The 15,143-nt window shown below is 40.0% G+C and overlaps 1 protein-coding gene across 7 annotated transcripts in view; it reads right to left on the bottom strand.

Annotated features, from left to right (window-relative positions):
• The window catches only part of KMT5B (lysine methyltransferase 5B), a 49,712-nt gene that overhangs the window by 12,148 nt on the left and 22,421 nt on the right, over positions 1 to 15,143 (bottom strand). For 5 of the 7 annotated variants that reach the window (XM_054570787.1, XM_054570791.1, XM_054570789.1 and 2 more), the window contains 7 exons: positions 14,234 to 14,381; positions 10,545 to 10,613; positions 5,721 to 5,886; positions 5,004 to 5,113; positions 3,400 to 3,566; positions 3,099 to 3,118; positions 2,884 to 3,020 (listed from right to left, as the gene is read on the bottom strand). In XM_054570787.1, coding sequence (XP_054426762.1) covers positions 2,884 to 3,020; positions 3,099 to 3,118; positions 3,400 to 3,566; positions 5,004 to 5,113; positions 5,721 to 5,886; positions 10,545 to 10,613; positions 14,234 to 14,381 — 817 coding nt within the window. Of the gene's footprint in view, positions 1 to 2,883; positions 3,021 to 3,098; positions 3,119 to 3,399; positions 3,567 to 5,003; positions 5,114 to 5,720; positions 5,887 to 9,863; positions 10,043 to 10,544; positions 10,614 to 14,233; positions 14,382 to 15,143 lie in introns of those variants that run through there. The other 2 variants (XM_054570790.1, XM_054570794.1) reach the window with 2 other exon arrangements.

Here is a 15,143-nt window from a genome sequence, read left to right as displayed (position 1 = left end):
TAAAAACAATAAAAAACTTACTGTGGGGACTGCCTCAATTCTTTTGTTCGAAAGGTGCATTAGAAATTCTCACCGAGCCAGGCAACCAATGACTCTCAACTCCACCCCAAAATACATTTAGAAAAATAAATCCATAAATTCCAAAGGCCATTTCATCTCATATGAATAAAGAAAAGTAATAAATTACTTTCAGATATTCCATGTCCTTTTATCGTAACAGCATTTCTGAAAGATGGGCCACACTTAAAAGTATGCTTAAACACAAAATAAATGATTGTAGTGGGATTATTTTATCTGGAAAATAGGTTTATTTTTTAGTAAAACTCTACTATTGATCTACTTCTCCACTACCCTCATCTTTTTTTTTAACTTAGGAAAGTGATATATGCTCATGCTTGCTGCAACCAACCAAACAACCCTAGGATATAAATATAACACAGAAACTGATGGTATTTCCCAGCGCCCTATAGCCCACAGCCCTGAGGTACCAGTGCTAACCACCTGCCAGCACATCAGCTTCCACTTCTTTACCACAATCTACACACCAATCTACGGTGGCAGTGTTTTCTGAGCCAACAAAACCAGCAGGATATCATGCATTCACTCAGCAACCAGCTATATCATCATTACATCATGGACAAATAAATTGGAATAGAACATGTTTTAGAAGTTGTACTTTCTATATAGAATAAACATTCCACAGTTTATTCAATCACTGCCCATCGGTGATACTGAAACTTGCGGGCTACTTTTCTTGCTTGCCACCACGAACACAGCTGCTACTCTGCTCTTGAAACAAATCCTTGCTGACTACTTTTCATATTGCCACAGGATAGATTCCTCCACGTGAGACTGACTGACAGGTAAATGGTGCACTTACTCTTGACACAGACTGCCGGACCACTTTCCCAAAAGGTCACAGCTATTCACAGCCCTAATAACATTACGCCTGTTTCTCCAGATCCTCACCAGCAGTATGCAGCGCACCCCTTATATTTTGCCAACTGATAGTGAAAATGAATACCTACCTGTTTTAATTTCCTTGCTTATGGTCATCCATTTTCTGTGCAGCATCCTCTTTCCCTTTCCCTTACGAGCTTACTGGAGTTTTTGTTATTATAATATTAACTCTTCGTGTGTACCTTTTCCCCTTTATCATTTGTCTTTGACTTTATTTTCAGCCATTCGAAAATTTTAGTATTTTACCATTTGTCTTCTTTCAAAAGAATACTACTACCCCATGTCAGACATATATTCTCCTAAATTGTTTTCCAATAGTTTTGCATTGTATTTTTAAATTTAAATCCTTAATCCATCTGGAATTTATTTTTGTATAGTGTGAGGTCGAGGTTTAGCTTGATTCTCTTCCAGACATAATGAACAACAGCTGACCCTTGAACAACGCAGGGCTCAGGGGGCACCAATCACTCTTGCAGTCGAAGATCCGGCCCTCCGCACATGCAGATTCCCAGCTGCAGATCGCGTATACTGCACCATCATGCCTGTCTCTGTTTCAGGGCTCTATGCATGTCATCGTCCTGACTTGTCCATTTCTGGACCAGTATCATCAAGTTTTGATTACAACTGTTTCATAGTAACTTTTAATATCTGTTAAGGGAAATCTCCCTTAACTATACTTTAGAAATTTTTCCTTGGCTATCATTAAACATACTTTCACATAAGCTCTACAGTAATTTGGTCCCTCATTAGATTTTATTCCTACAGTTTCCTAGAGTGAACTCTGCAGTGTTCATTAGGATCATATGACAATCGCTGCTGTGTCAGGACGGTCACAGCCCAGATGCATGCATCCAGGGCATCCTGGACTTCACCTGCGACTCCGGGGCCTCTGGAAAAATTCTGCTCTCTCTCCGTTCTTCATTAGGCCACCTCTTCTCACCTTTCAGCACCCAGCACAGTGGGAGTGGGAGTGTGTGTGTATGTACACTACCCTCACAGCTGGCGCTGTGCTTAGTCTTGTTTATCATGCATGTGTAGGCCTAACATAAAGTAGCTATTCAGTTAACATCTGATGAATCATTGAATGAGTCCCTTCGACTAGTTTCATCCTCTCACCACCCTTTCACAGGATGGCTATCAGGACTGAATGAGTCAAGATCGGTGGTGTCCAGAACAGGGCAGGGCACATGAAAATGGGCTCAAAGAACCCAGGTTTGCTGGGCAGTGTGGCCCATGCAGTCTGCACTAGGTTGTGACGGAGCCTTCCTGCAGTTCTACCCAGACAAGCTTGTGAGGCTGTCTCTGGGAGCTCAGGAAGGCAGAAGGCGCTCCAATGAGGCGCTGAACAGCACTGCTGCTATGGCAGATCCAGGGGATTGCCACAAGGACGCCCGAGTCTCAATGGGTCACACAGAGAGGCTCCCAGATAAGTGATGGGACTTAGGAATTATGAAGAGTATATGCAATCAAAACAAAAATACCAGAGGACACAGCTTGGTAATTCACAAGACTATGCCAGGGTTTTACATGACTGTCAGCAATAGAACCCCACTTATCAATTTTGGGGCAACCTCACCCTGGGGGTGTGTGTGTGTGTGTGTGTGTGTGTGTTCGTGTGTGTGTGTGTGTGTGTGTGTGTGTGTGTGTGTGTGTGTTTCCCGCTCTCTCCTTAAGCACATTTGAATTCTGCTCCATTCAGAATAAGAGTAACAGCTGGTAACAGTATGATTTTGAAGGGTCCAGTTCCAGTGCCCCTGAAAGTCCTTGGATCCTTTGATTTTGTTTATGTATTTGGTACTGGGGGCGATGTGCTAATATACACAACTATCCCTGCATTTAAATGACAAATAATATAATTTAACTCCCACGATCATCAGGTGGTTAAAAGAATGAAAAAGCTGAACATCTTAATTAGTATCTTACCTTTCACAAGTGTAACACTCGCAGAACTCATTATTTTCTCCAAAAAACCCATCTCCATAGTAACAAGAAATTTCTTCTCCAGGTTCAATATCTCTTAGAGCCTTCACACATGCTGTGTCTCGACCAGTTGACACAAACTGAAATAAAATTAACTCAATAAGAAACTTGTACCTAGAGCAGAAACTAAATACTTGAGATAAAATTTTTGTGCTTACCTTACAGTTAGGTCTGCAATCTGAAAAATGTCCAAAAGATAAAGTCAATTAACTGTAGATTAGATCTGAAACACGAACAATTACAGAAATCTGAAATAAGCTTTCCATATAAGTTTACAACTTTTGATAGAAGTTTACATCTCAAGTTAAACTACAGGAATACTTATTTTAACAACTTTGTGAGAGGAAAATCACATGCCTCACCCGCCTACAGAGGAGACAGAGGCCGTCCTCAGCTGGCCGTCCTCACTATGAGCAGTGCCGCCCCACCCAGTGCTGCTGCCCGAGAAAGCGTGCTTACCGTGGTTGATAAACGCCGCGGGGCCGAGCCAGAGCTGAGCGCAGTTTTTCCTCGTGGAATACATGACACTGAAGTCATTTTCTCCATGTCTAAGTAGCATGTTCTCCTCAATTTCTGAAAGTTCGGCAATACAACCCACCAGTAATTCTATTTTGTCATTTCGTTTCCTATTTAAAATGTGATGTTAAAAATTACCAATTAAATAACACGCCTTTTAATAAAATAAGCCTGTCCAAAAAATATCAAGTATCAAGAAGACCTAGTTCTGCATATTTTAGCTGATTTGGATCCCCACTTGGAAGCCCCAAAGCCTTTGCCATGGTTCTTGTGCGGCTGCCTTATCCCTAAAAGAAGCTGGAAAGTCCTCCGGAACAGGAACTGTGCTACCCTTCTGTCTCCAAATGCCCTGCAGCACCCAGTGTAGTGTTCTGCAAGCAGGGAGGACTCAAATCCCTGCTGCCCTGAATTCAACCGGCTGGTGTGGATGGAGGAGACCCAGACAAGTGCAACAGCAGGGAAGAGCTACAAGGACCCAGAATCGGGAAGCTGCCACCCCACAGACATGTACCACAAGCCCAGCACAGTCTTCCATTGTCTAATAGCCATTTAAACAAAGTAAAGGAGAAACACGTGAAATTACTTTCAGTAATATGTTTCCACCCACTATATCCCAAGCACAATTTCAGCAGGTAGTCAGTGTAAGAAATATTAATGAAAGATAATTTAATATAAAATTTGGCACATGCATCACATTTACTGCAGCGCTCAATTCAGACCAGTCACATTTCAAGGGCTCGAACCACAAGTGGCGGGCGGCTACTGCACTGGACAGCACAGCTCTGGAACCCGAGATCTCAAAGCTCCACACCCATCACCACCACACGCCTGGTATCGCCCCAAGGCACACTCACATACACACACCCGTCCAAGCCTGTAATGCTCTTTGCCCACTCCGTTTTTCAGGCACCTGACCCTAAAATTGCTGCTATAAAATATATTAAGGTGGTATATGAGAGCGGCTACAGTACTCTTTTGAGGAAAATGGTAGAGAATAGGCATTAGAGGAAAGAAGCTATAATCACATTTTTCTCTCATTTATGGCTGCTATCCCTCCTAATGGGGCTCAACTTGACAATTTTTACTGAAGCTGGCACATGCGATTATTTTTTAAGCAGGCAGTGTGCTAGGGAATTTCCACCCATTGACTTCCTAGGGTCACAAAGGAATGGTTCACGCCTAACCTTTCTTCAAGGCCAGTAAAAGACTGACTCTGGAAGCCAGGTTGTCCAATCCTGGCCTCCACAACCTTTCAATAGTCCCATCATTAAGCAGGCACACAGACTCAATTGAAAAAAAACAACAAAGAGCACTTTGGCTTAGCGACAGACTCCGGTTCAACTCTGAATTCTAATTCCAAACAGCAAAGATGGGAATGAAGAACAACAACAGACCCTGGTTGCTGGGCCAAGGCCCTGGCCCTGCGCTGGCTCCTCCACTGTAGGCTCTGGTTTCATACCTTCCCATGACTTTCTTAGCATTTCAACAGTAACTTAAGAAAGAATTTGAAGAAAATAACTATGAGTTTATACTAGTGTAATAGTTACCACTCTTTCGTTGCAACTATCTTGGCTCCATTTTGTTCTGATGAGTATCTATTACAGGGCAGTATTTCAAATCCACTGTCAGTTGCAAACATTCTCAAGTAAATGAACACCTAAAACAGAAACAAATCGACATTAACTTTATATTGCTTGTCCTGCTAGACTTTCTTGGAATTATAAAAGCAAACTACCACCAACAATATACAAACTTAAGATCATGAAGTAACAAACTTTGTTGGTATTTTAAAATTTCACATATATGAGCACTTAATGGCTTGGCTATGTTACTCTAAAAGTTCACAAAGAATATCACTTCTAGATGATAAAGTTTTCTCTTTGTGTAGTCATACAAATGATTTTATATGTTACTAGATCTCCATACGGTTAGTTTTACAAAAATTTTGTTTATTTATTTTTAGAGAGAAGGCAGGGAGGGAGAAAGAGGGAGAGAAACATCAGTGTGAGAGAGAAACATCGATCGGTTGCCTCTCACATGTGCCCTGACTGGAGACCAAACCCACAACCCAGGCCTGTGCCCTGACCGGGAACTGAACCAGTGACCTTTTGTCCTGTGGGATGATGCCCAACCAATGGGGTGAGCCACACGGGTCAGAGCCAAAAAACTAATTTCAAGTTTCAGTGTTCACCAAAATTTAAGCGCTAGTCTCCTTCACTCTTATCCAAACAGATAAATAGTATTAATCTTATTAATAAACCTACATGTTCCTTGAATAATTTCTCCTGCATTTTGTTCTTGTTGAGAAAATAGTGCCGTGCCCATTCGCCTGAAGTCAAACATTTGAAGGCTTTCTCCAAGTGCTCATCTTTTTTAAAACGTTCAATTACTTCCTTTAGTTCTTCTTGCCTTCCTTTAATAGGCCGAAATCTGGGGGGGGGGGAATCAAGACAACAACTTTAGTTATCTGCCATCATCCTTGGGACACTGTTAAGAGACACTGAGAAAGAGATAACCCAAAAACCACCAGACCTAACAAAAGAGATCAATAACCTGATAACTACTACTCAAGTAATATTGATCACCAGGAAATATAACTTCTCTTTCTTCAGACTGCATTTTAATATTTTTATTTCACTGTTGTCTCATTAACTGATGATTCCAGCAAATGCGCTCTGATTCAGTCTTGTACTCATCATCTACTATGAGAGGTGCAAAATGAAAGACGTACAATAGCACTCATCTAATTGTGTTAGAATGACAAGAATTTTTTTAAAAAACATGCAGAATCGAGCCAGAAGAGTGCCAGGCAATGAGCTTCAGAAGAATGAGAAGCAAACAAAATCATGCCGCTAACAAAACATTCTCTACATACAGTTAGAAAAACCACCATAGGTTTCAAAATACACCTTGGTGTTTCAACACCATGTCAAATTAGTCTCTGACCACTGCATTCAGAGAACAAGGAGTGCAGAAGAAGTACGACTCTAGCAGCGATGCTGCTGTGTGGGTGATGTAAGCAAAAACTGTTGATGCAGAATAATAAAAGACTTCTAGTGTAAAATCAGCTATACCAACTTCAGAGTATTAATTTCTAGTCATAAAATAACACATGATACAATCATGGTCCAAGTAAAACTTATGTTTGTAAGCCCCTCATTCTAAAGTTGTATTCTCAATAAAACATGCACTATAAATAAAGGTACTTGGATTTTAATTAAAAAACTTCTGCTCATGTCAGCTTCATTTGGTTTATTTTCCTAAATAAAGTTTAAAACAAAAAAATCCAACCAAAAAAGGAACTGCAGACTGCTATTCAAATAGACTAAGTTAAAAAAAATTAAGGGCCAAGGAGAAAAAGATGTGAACTATGCCTTTCAACTCTTAAGAATTAAAATTACACACCTCATAAATGTGAAAATGCTAAAACTGAGATAAGATCTAGCATAAACTCCACGGAAGGAAGCGTTCAAGCAGAATTTTTTTTCTAGATAGGTTATCATAAATGTATTCATAACATTTCAGTAAGATTTTAAGCCACAACATCTCACCATGGATTATTTATTAGGTACTGTGTACACAGGTGCTATGGTGAAAAATAGGTGACAGACTGGATACTGCTCTCTCTTTTTAAAAAATTTTATTTACTGATTTTAAAGAAAGAGAAAGGGGCGGGAAGAGAGAGAGAGAGAGAAACATTGATTTGTTGTTCCATTTATTTGTACAACATTCACTGGTTGGTTCTAGTATGTGCCCTGACTGAGGATTGAACTGGCAACCTTGGTGTATCGGGACAATGCCTTAACCAACTAAGCTACCCAGCCAGGGCTGGCCAATGCTCTTAAATGAGAAATTTAATTGCGACTGAAAGACATACACATGCATCAAACAGTTAAGCAAGGTATCGATATGCAAATGCATGTTAATATGGTACAAACTACATTGCTATAGCACTTTAAAGATGGAAATTATAACTAGAGTGAAGATTTGTTTGAGAAGGAGTTTTGCAGTTCAGATTGGTATGGGCAGTGAGGCGAGGTGTGAATTCAGCTTTCTAGAATACTACTATAGGCAGGAAAGAATCAAAGGAGGGAGGGCAAAGTGAGAGGGAATTTAAGCAAAGGATCCTAATAATGCCAGATTCAAAGAGACAAATGGGCTGAGGGAATCAGGTGGACTACAGCAAAGGAAAGTACTAGAACAGGAAAAGGAAAGACATGAGGTCTGGAGAGGATCTTGGGAGGACTTGAGGTATATTAACGTATGCCGATATCTCTGGGAACTTTCTAGCTTCAGACTCTACTTTCAGTAAGTTCTCACAACGACTTAGCAGAACCATCTGAAAAATTTTAAACACATCATATAAAGAAATGACAATGCCTTATTTTATTTTCCATTTTCAATTAATTAGCATACCAGCCCTGACAGACATATGGGTGGAAGTCCTTTAAACAATCAGAATGTTTTTACCTAGGATTGCCAGGATATGGTGTTGGAGAACTACCACTAAAATATCTAAAAATTTGCAGAATTGTGAAAGTATCTAAGCTTCCACAGTTATAACATCAAGCTACTTATATATATTACAAGTGATTTTGTCACGACTGGGTTTCTTAACCCCTTCATGCTGCAAGCCTACACTGGGAGTATCTGCATATGAAGGACAGTGGAGACAGCCAAGCAGCTGTTCGCTAAGGCATGCCACCTCACACAATACAAAAATATGGAATGGCGGGAAATGGATCACCCATGTTTTGTGCAGTGAACAGAAAGCAACACTTCACTTTGAGCAAATACAATGTATAATCCATGAGGTTAGTGGCAGGGCTACAAATGACAGAAAGAGCCAAGCCATCTTGGTATGTTCAACATAGGACTGACCAGTGGTGACATGTTATTTCAAAATAATCACATGGCTCAACATATTAGCAAGCAAGTCAGAGTCCGGTCTAAATTCACTTGAAGCTTTAAGAATAGGACAGAAAAATAGGTGACAGACATGGACTGGACACTGGCTATTCCTGTGGGCTCGACGTGTGCTCTCCACTTCCTGAAACCTGCTCCTTCCTACCCAAAAATGCCTCTCCACTATCTGTAGTTTTGTCTACTCTTTGTTCATAATGCCAATTTATATGCTAAAACCAACACAAAATAATGAACTCTTGTTTTAGTAATATTCTGCCTTCCACCTTTCCTGTGCTGACTTTCTTTGCTTTTCTGGTATCTATCGGTTCAAACAAAAACAAAACCCCCCAAACTGCTACTTGCTACCCACTAATAAGAACCTCCATTTCATTTAAAATATAATTTATCATCAAAACTTCCTATCACAGTTGGTTGCTACAGGCGTGAAATGATAGTCAAAGAAAGAAGAAAATGGTTCTGGGTACAGACAGGAAGGAGAAGAGACAGCTGTTTCCAATAATGCTACAAAAATACATCAAAATCACTGGCTGACTGTTCAAGCCAAATCCCATTATAACAAATACTGTGAGGAAATAAAAGTTATTTAGTAACATAAGATTGTTACAATTATTAGGGCTAGAGCAAATGGCACTAAGGACCTCAGTAAAAATTAAAATAATTTTCTTTTTTTAAAAAAAGATTTTATTTTTAGAGAGAGGGAAAGGGAGGGAGGAAGAGGGAGAGAAACACTGATGTGAGAGAGAAACATCAATTGGTTGCCTCCTTACACACCTCCAACCGGGAACCTGGCCCACAACCCAGGCCTGTGCCCTGACCATTCTGATTTGCAGGGCAGTACTCAATCCACTGAGCCACACCAGCCAGGGCATAAAATAATTTTCTATTATTGAGTAGAAAGATACCCTCTGCCCCTCTGCCCTCTCCTTAATCACAATCACTCTAAATCTCCCATACAAACTGCGCAAAGCCATCCTTTCACCATGCTTCTTAAAGCTAGAAGAAAATTGAGACTATCCAACACAGCCCTCTTACTCCATAAATGGGGAGAATGAGGCTCAGGAGGGCCCAGAACGGAAGCCTGCCTCGAGCTTGCGTGGGCTCGGAGGGCCCTCTGGTGGCGCTGCACATTACAACAGGATTTGAAGAGTTTGCCATGCAGCACAAGCCCTGAGCCCAGCCAGGCGCTGGCTGGTATTCTGACAATACAGTGAAAGGTAACACGTACTTTTAAATGTGGCCTTTGGGGGTAAATTGGAGTGGCAGGGAGGCAAGAGAAGCAGGCATCTGATATTCCCAAATCAGTATGTCCCTCCTCCCTTTCAAACACAAACTTTGCTACTTTCAATAAATCAACTGTTTCTTTTTCTCTTCCCACAACTGATTGATGGCTGCTGTAAGAAATTTTTTTTTAAACGTCATTTACAATCATTTACTATTAATAGGGGCAGGAAAAAAATACATGAATTCACACTCCCACACACCTGTTCCCCACTCTTTCCAGAGACTGACTTCCCAGGTTTTCTTGCTATTTGGTTTTTCTGTTTCCAAACCCAAGAGACCACTGTGGCAATGAAGAAAGGCTGCAGATCTGCATTAGCTGTACTACTGTCCCTTCCATCAGCATGTACAACCAAGAGCTGACTGGAGGAAGGGAGAAGGGGGGGGGGCAGAAAAAAGGGAGTAAGGGAAGGGGACAGGAAGAGAGAAATGCTCAAATATTTAAGATATAATATAAGAAAACCACAAGGCAACATTGTGAACCCATTTCCCCCTTTGAAGAAAGGTTAACGGCAAACTGAGGGCTCGCAGGTGCCGAGGAGGAGGAGGCATGCTAAAGCCACAGCTCTTCGTTCCTTCTTCACCTGGAAATAAACAACAACCAGAAACATACCTGGCTGAGTCCTGCACTCAGTGCTCAGCTAATCCCAGGGAGTGACTCCTGATCTTTTGATGAATGATTTCTCTTAAAAGTACCCTGTTATGGAGTACAAGTGGTTTTTTTAAATACAGCTATGACTAACACCAAACTATTTTAACAGGTTTTGCAAAATGTAAAACTCATGTTTATGCTGATACCTCCATTACGTTACATGAAAGAACATCATAAAGGCTGCAACAGGTAAGCGGGCATCTTATTATTGTTTGTAATGCACTCTACCTACCTCACAGGGTTGTTGTGAGGAAAACTGTCAGATTTTGAAAAATGCCTTGAGCTCCTCGAAGGAAAGGCGCTATATAAATGCAAAAACAAACAACAACAATAAAAAACTATTTGTACAATCTGTACTTGCAATCTCTAAACAGACTTACAACATTAGCTGTAGCAAAAATCCTTAAAACACTGAAATTCCAGAACTTAATGGAGCCACAGGTAGTCTCAACCTGATAAAAGCCAGGATGCTGACATTCTTTCCTTCCCACATGACATCATTTTACCCCGGATTACACTGAATTAGAAGGTCTAAGAATTTCTTTAGGCTTTCAAGTCAAGCGCTTGATTTCAAAGTGACATTTAAAGTGGTTTATAAATCTGTATCCAACAGTGGATATGAATAATCAAGTATATAAATAAGTGAAAGAAAATTAGATGGTCACAGCAGTGGAAGGATGAGTAAGGACTGTACAGACTGACATTTGGATCAGAAAAATCAAGAGAAGTTCCAAAGAAAAAGTGCCCTGAGATGACTCTTCTCATTTCTTTATAATGTTATTTCCTACTCTACTCACCTGAAACTCCCCCTCTCCTCATGATACTGTCAAATCTCTGTGTTCTACAGCATGAATAAGGGGCACCTGCCCTGGCTTTACAATATCCACTGCCCTACTCTGATTTTTTAAAAATCAGAGGCATTACTAACAACTCTATTCTCTAGCTAAAAAGAAAAATTTAAGTTTCATAATTGACACGTCAACTGAGTCTAAGTATTTCCCAATAAATTGAAATTACTATTTTGTTTACACTATTTCTAGGTATTCATGCTATAACTCTGACTTACTTGTTAGTAAATTAGGGATATTTTAAGATTAAAACATGAGTATTCATAATATAGTTTAGGAAATTCTCAAATCATTAAACATCTACTGTTTCTGAACACAGTACAATGAAAGAAGTTGAAAGGAGGGAAAAAAGGCATAAAAAAGAGAAACTAAAAACTGACAGTCAAATTACAGACATATAAACACAAGAACAAAGAGACCATTATACAAGTAACAGACAGCTCGGAGTATTAAAACCCAAGCTCCAATCCTATTTTCCAGTCACTTCATTTGCACCCCAAAGAGAGAGAAGTCTACAAGCTAGTAATTTTAGAACTATTTATGGTTTATTCAAATAAAGCACTATAGATTTTCCTTATTTTCTATAAAATAGTATCTTTCAACATGATGTAAGCCAACATTTCTGGTAAATTCTAGCTTAAAAGGCAAAGAACTATAATGGATAGTTTTATTTTCAAGTACGTCCACTAAGATTAAATGAAAATGTATAGCATTCCCTAAGATCGAAAGCTTCATTGCTAAGATTTCTGTGCATTCCCCAAGTGTCAGCTTACAAGAGCCTGTGGAAGCACCTTTGAAGTGAACGCCAAGTGCCTCTCGGCCCCACAACAGCAACAGTGATGCTCAGCCCTAGGGGCTGAGGTGCCCGCCCTGCTGCAAAGCCAGCTTGGCCCCCCAGGGCACAACGGGACTGTCTACACCCCCAGTGGCTGTTTTAGGAATTATATGAGAAGAATTCAGTAATGCAGCAATGAAAAATAGTAAGTACATGTCGTCTTCTGCATGTTAGGCTAGGTTTAACCAGTTTTCATTTTAGATACATCAATTTCTACTCATAAAAAATTTTACATACTGGATACATTTTAATTTGGGGGTACCTGGATATAGTAACATCCTGAGTTTTAATGATGGTGCAGCAAGCCTAGACTTTACAATTTAAGGAGACGTTTTTAAGTGAGCCCCAAGAAACTACTGGCAGAGCATTTTTAACCCACTTTTTGCATCACTAGGAAGCTCAGTAGGCCCGGTGCACGGGACCCTGCTGAGCGCATGGCCGGGAGCTTGTCAGAAACGGAGGCTCCTAGGCTTCACCCACAGCTCAGGGTCTGCATCCTAACAAGACTCCTCAACTGACTCCTAGAAACCAACTATGAGAAGCAGGTGTCAATGAGGATTTTTATAGAAAATAGGAGTTATTTCCCATAACAGAAGATAGTAACAGGCAACCCTTCGTCCTTTGGAACAAAGCATGGGGATTCTGAATACATAGATTTTTTTCCTCAGCCACTGAAAACGTTCTGTAATTCTGATGGAATGCTTTTTAAAATGGTTTATATGCTTCCATATTTCAGTATATATAAGGCTTACTGATCATAATCTAACTCTTGATGACTTCAGGTCATAATTATGGGCCTCTGTGGTAATATCTTGAATGCCACTAGACTGTTACGTGAATCAGTAATTCACATTTCTTAACTCAGGGAAAAGAAGGCCAAAGAGGTGACTTAAATACTATCAGGATCCTCTAGAGAATGAGCGCCGCGCTCTTTTGTTCACTGGGAAGAAAAGGAAATGGGCTTAAAATAATTCAAACTAGATTTTACTTGCACACGAAGGCATCTAATTCTGCTGGCTTTCCAGAGAGCAGTCATCCATCTGCCTAATTACAAAATTTAAGTATTTGCCCCTCTGAAGACAGGGAACTAGTGAAAGAATCTCCCAAGCCCATCCCAGCTCTTCACTTCATTTTAGTAGGTCAAGATATAGGATAACAAGAAATCACATGAAGATACCAAACGCACATCTTTACCCAAATTTCTTCTTTCTGGATTTAGAATGTAATTAATAAATGCATTATATAGTCTATTGTTTTAATTCTAGCAAGTGACAGAATTTAAAGGGAAAAAGATGGACACAGATTTTCCTCCTAATCACCTTTATTCACCAATTCCTACTGCCCTCCAACTAGTTATCAGTGACTGTCCCCCTGTGATCACGTCCTCCAGGGCTAGTCACTGGCACCGGAGCTACTGAGCACCAGAGCTAGGGTGACAGAGGTAAGAGTGGACAGTGGCCCAGAGCTCGCTCTACATTCTAAATCTATGTGCTTTTTCATCAGACTTGAAAACCCTTTGCCATGAAGTTGAGGGATAAAGAAAAGTTATAAAGCTCCGCCTCAGTGCATGCTGGAAGTCAATTACAAAATTATCTAAGAGCCTTTTTTGGGGAAGAGATGGTATTTAAGAGCATTAGAATAAAAAAATTCATAGAATGACAAATTTCAAGAGCAATGTAGATGACATTTGATATTCAGTAAAGCACTTGTACATTATTTTCTTATCTGCACACTGAATGTAAGCACACATCTTTAAAAACATTCCCTCTTAGCTGAATCTTACTTAGCTGAATGTTTAGCTGCATCTCAAATATTAAACATATGGCAGAATTCCCTATGTACAGTGGCAATTATTTTAAAAAGTCTTTAATGAAGCCATGAGAAAACTGATGTGACCTACTTTCAGCAGGAAAAAACCCATATACATTTTTAAGGTTTTACAGGATGCTTGTAAGATTTTTCTTTCAGCTAATTATCATCATTTAAAATAGAATATAAAAATGCTCCCAGCCTTATATATTAACAGAAATATTCTAAGGTAAAATAAGAACACAGAGTTAAAACTGACAAGACTTTCATGAGCTTTTGTTGCTTTACTTGGCTCACATATAGAAAAATCTTTCTGTAGCAAAGCACTTTCCTTTAACGTTACTTAAAATTTTGACTGAAAGTAAAATTAGCCATCACTTTTCTTAAATTCAACATCATGTTTCATTCAGGATAAAGACTTAAAATTACCTAGTATTCATTTTGTGTGTTTGAAAACCTAAATAGGGGTCAAGAACCAAACTGGTTGCTAGGTCATCATTTTCACAGAGTTCCTTGGCAGACATTCCAGAAGATGGCACATATCGACTCTGTCCCTCGAATCCTGAATTACCATTACCTGTGAAAAGAAAAAGAAAAGGAAAAGTAACTCAAATTGAAAACTACTAAAATCTACCTTAAAATAACCTTTGCCCATTAAAGCTAGTAATAAAGAACTGAAATTATTTTAATCAACTTTAGTAACGGACAGTGGAGTACTAGTTGCATAAACAAAAACCGAAAAGCAGTAAACTAACCCATTACTGAGAGTATTTTGCTTAGCAGGTAGTACCCGGTTTCCCAAGAAGAGTCAGTGAGACTCTGGCTCCGATGGCCTTGCCCCTCCTTGCCCTTCCGAGGAAGAGGTGAGAAATGAGGAAGGCAGATGTTCATTAAGGAAGCAACAAGAGCCTTAAAGACCATTAAAGACAGGGCTGGGCTGAGAAGGAAACAGGAGGAGCACAAGATACTCTCTGCGGTGAGTGCCAGGAGGGGCAGACGTTAAGGACCGAAAGGAATCGTGAGGAGCTGACTCCATCTTCCTGTTTTTGGGCTGATGAGTGATTCCTGTCTCCACTTGGCTGGCAACAGGCGCAGGGGTATAGACACTTGCCTACGATTCCAGAGCCAAGCTGTAGAGGTGGGCAAAGAGAATTGATAGACCTATTTCTGACTGACCTGTCTTTAAAAAATTCTGAGTGATTGGATAAAAATAGGGAAGGTGACTAGTACTTGGGTTTAACTGTGGAAGAAAAACAATGTAATGAGAGAAGAAGGCCAAATCTGTACACATGAAGGTTCGTTAGTGCTGGTTTAAGTTTGGTGTCTATGTCATTGATGA

The sequence above is a fragment of the Pteronotus mesoamericanus genome, unplaced genomic scaffold (assembly GCF_021234165.1).
Source record: "Pteronotus mesoamericanus isolate MK-2021 breed Mesoamerican mustached bat unplaced genomic scaffold, CSHL_Meso_final contig_214, whole genome shotgun sequence".
Classification (NCBI taxonomy): domain Eukaryota; kingdom Metazoa; phylum Chordata; class Mammalia; order Chiroptera; family Mormoopidae; genus Pteronotus; species Pteronotus mesoamericanus.
This window is presented reverse-complemented; position numbering and strand designations above follow the sequence as displayed.